The sequence below is a fragment of the Amblyomma mixtum genome, chromosome 3, assembly GCF_055824585.1.
Source record: "Amblyomma mixtum isolate Tamu chromosome 3, ASM5582458v1, whole genome shotgun sequence".
Lineage (NCBI taxonomy): Eukaryota > Metazoa > Arthropoda > Arachnida > Ixodida > Ixodidae > Amblyomma > Amblyomma mixtum.
This window is the reverse complement of record NC_143014.1, coordinates 373,220,021-373,223,105: the sequence shown is the minus strand read 5'-3', so window position 1 is coordinate 373,223,105 and position 3,085 is coordinate 373,220,021. Positions and strand designations below refer to the sequence as shown.

Sequence of the window (3,085 nt, the reverse complement as noted above, 5' to 3'; positions counted from 1 at the left end):
TCGGAAGCGGGCAGAGTGGGTGAGGGAACAAACTGGATTCCAAGAGAAGGCGAACGTAGCAGGGTGTGGCAGAAAGTTAGGTGGGCGGATGAGAAGTTTGTGGGTATACGGTGCCCGCAACTGGCAGAGGACAGGGTTAATTGGAGAGACATGGGAGAGGCCTTTGCCCTACAGTGGGCGTAGTCAGGTTGATGATGATGATGACCGAGAAGCAAACCGTGCAGCCTGGTTACTTTTGGCAAAGACTGCACAGCTAGAAGCAATATAAGAGGGAGCATTGGAGCATGTGTCCTCCTTTCTTCGCAAAGTGCTGCGACGGACAGAAGACGAGAATCATCAGTGCAAGGCGAATGCAAAGTAAGCATGGCCGACTACTCTTCCCAAGCATGACCCTGATGCTACCTGTTCTCGTCTATTGGGGGGAGAGAGAAACAACTTTATTGCCATAGATTGGCGGGATTTAGGCCAAGCCCACCTGCCCTAAATCCCGCCAATCTATAGCAATAAAGTTGTTTCTCTCTCCCCCCAATAGACGAGAACAGGTAGCATCAGGGTCATGCTTGGGAAGAGTAGTCGGCCATGCTTACTTTGCATTCGCCTTACACTGATGATTCACTTTGCGAAGCACGGAGACCTTATGCTCCTGTGTTCCCTCTCATAATGCTTCTAGCAGTACTAGTAGTGCTTCTAGCAAATAAATCATTTTTCTGGTATAAATCCTACTACATCTTGCAGCACCTTTATCTGCATCGAACTCTGCAGGCTTTCTGGCACTTCCCGCATCTTCTCCACAAGAAATGCCCCAAAGTGATCTAGGGCATCTTGCTTCTTTTGCAGTATTTCCCCTAGCGCATCGGTTTCTTTATCATATTTATCGGTTCTGCTTTTTTTTTTGCGTGGACCTGCGCTGGGTGTTTCCGGTGCAGGCTCAGCTGTGGCATTTGGGGCTGGAGCTGAGCTTTGCGACTGGATGACTGGAGGAGTGGATGGCGAGGCATACTCATTGCAGTACATCTGCTCGAATAGCAGCTCAGCACTTTCTTCTGCCGTGTCATCACAGTGGGGCACAATATATACAGGTTCCGCAGGGTTGTGCGGCAGTGCCTCCACGTTGCCCGAGGTCCTACAGTAAGATAAAAGATAAGCAAGTACCTCTAGTTTAAATCAGGGAAATGAGGCCCTTGAAAGTTTAAATGCACTTGAAGAAAAATGGCCTGCTCGAATTATTTAAAACGCAGCAAATACAAATAATTCGAAACAATAATTTTCAACATGGCAGACAAGAAATAACCAATATTGGGCCTTGGTTTTCTTGTTCTGTGAAAAAAAAAATCTAAATCGTGGAGGACTGCCGAAACCGCACATGGTTTCGTCTATGGGGGTTTAAGTGTCCTAAAGTGAAGGCCTCCTGAAATTTCGACCACCTGGGGTTCACTGACGTCACTCAGTACACGGGCCTGTAGCATTTCGCCTCCATCGAAATGCGACCGCCGCGGCCGCGATCGAGCCCGTGTCTCTTTCGGGTCAGCAGCCAAGCGCCATACCCACTGAGCCACCGCGGCGGCGCGAAACTGCACATGACAGCATACCTTTAATAACCTCCAAATGGACTTACGGTCTACTGCGAATTGTGTCCCGCAGGAAGAGCAGCCTTTCGTAGAAAGGCCAGGTTGAGGTCTCTTCAATTTCTTCGGCTCCAGCACCGCTCTTGCTCGCCTGCATGCGCCCTTTGAAGACCCTCCATAATGTGTCGCGCAGATTCTTCCATCGGCTTTTCACATCAGGAACAGCGTAGGCATGAAAATCGCAGTAAATTGGCTATCAGGTGAAAGCCTGTATCGAAATTAATCATGCATTTGGCATGCAGATCTGCTGCCCGGCGGAGCGCATATTCTAGCGAACGATTACGATCGCTCGACGTTACACAGCTTGCCACGTCCTAAAACACAGCACTTGCGAAAAGCCGCACTCGGCGAACGGTCAGCATTTCGTATAGTCAATGGCACCAACTGAGTTCTTTGTTTACAAAACCACTCACCTGTCGCACCGACGGCTGCGGCTACTCGGCGCCACGCCGCTTCCGACACGTTGCGAGCTTTATAGTTTTTCTGCTGCAAGTCCCAAAGCACCCGCTCGCACTCCACGGCGTCGATAAGCGTCTCGTTGAAGGCCTGGGTAGCCTGGGCTTGAGCGTGTGCCATGGTAGTGCGAAGCGAAGAACCTTGCCAACGCAAAATGCGGCACTTTCGGGAAAGCGCGCGAAATTACCGGCAGTGACGTACGCTGCCGGATTAGCTGCTATTGGCTAATCGCGTAGGCAACTTCCGGGCGACGAGCGAAATTTTCTGTGAGCGCAGATCCGAGCGACACGCCAAGCGACACGGGCATTCCACTTCGCGCGACGGCGTCGCTCGACGCTTGCCGCTGTCGCGTTCGCGTTCGCGTGAGTTTTCGCGTACATGGAGTTCAGCCTTTACGCTCAGGTGATCAACAGCACTATTGGGAATCTCAGGCTGCTGCTGTCGATTAAGACCACTCCAGCGGCGACTGTGAAGGCTTTTTCATCTCTCAACCTTTGCCTCCAAAGGGATGACACAGGAGCATCCAGTCCATTCGTGGAGTTCATGCAAAAACGAGACATCCCATAGCCCTCCAAACCACAGCGAAGAGCCCAACTCGTAGACATCCTCGACACGCTCCTACAGCTAAGCACCGACTGGAGGGCGTCGCTGTGGTTGGATGTCCGTCTGTGGTACCCCGACGTACGCGTGAAACCCCACCCTCTGGTTGTCCTGGATGAACCGCGCCACGTTTCACTTCTCCGTATGGAGCAGCTCGGCGCGCTTGATGACGAGGCTTACTCGAAGGTGGTCCGTGAGATGGCGCGCTTTTTAACGAACAACAACAGTACCAGTGGCGCTGCAGCTTACGAAGACCTTTTCAAGGACCCTGCAGCAATAAAGGAGCTCCGCCAAGACGAAACGGCCGTTCGAACCGCCATCATGTCCACGTTGAAAGCTGACGATTCCTACGACGAGCTAGTATCCTTAGACAGGGCACGATTCCTGCTGCACAACATCTCACT

The 3,085-nt window shown here is 51.8% G+C and overlaps 1 protein-coding gene across 1 annotated transcript; it reads right to left on the bottom strand.

The window, feature by feature from the left end:
* Nucleotides 1-699: 699 nt before the first annotated feature.
* Nucleotides 700-2,201, bottom strand: LOC149356787 (uncharacterized). Its single transcript, XM_089577825.1, has 3 exons — nucleotides 2,042-2,201; nucleotides 1,616-1,790; nucleotides 700-1,123 (listed from the first exon to the last, which is right to left on the bottom strand). The coding sequence occupies exons 1-3, from the start codon at nucleotides 2,199-2,201 to the stop codon at nucleotides 700-702; spliced, it is 759 nt and encodes a 252-aa protein (XP_089433951.1).
* Between the last annotated feature and the right edge of the window lie 884 nt (nucleotides 2,202-3,085).

Excerpts from the sequence above, each read along its gene's own strand:
- LOC149356787 (XM_089577825.1), bottom strand. The coding sequence starts at position 2,201 with ATGGCACACGCTCAAGCCCAGGCTACCCAGGCCTTCAACGAGACGCTT. Across the intron at positions 1,791-2,041 it reads AGCCGCAGCCGTCGGTGCGA|CTGTTCCTGATGTGAAAAGC; the intron begins CAGGTGAGTGGT and ends TTCATGCCTACG. Across the intron at positions 1,124-1,615 it reads GACACAATTCGCAGTAGACC|GACCTCGGGCAACGTGGAGG; the intron begins GTAAGTCCATTT and ends ATCTTACTGTAG.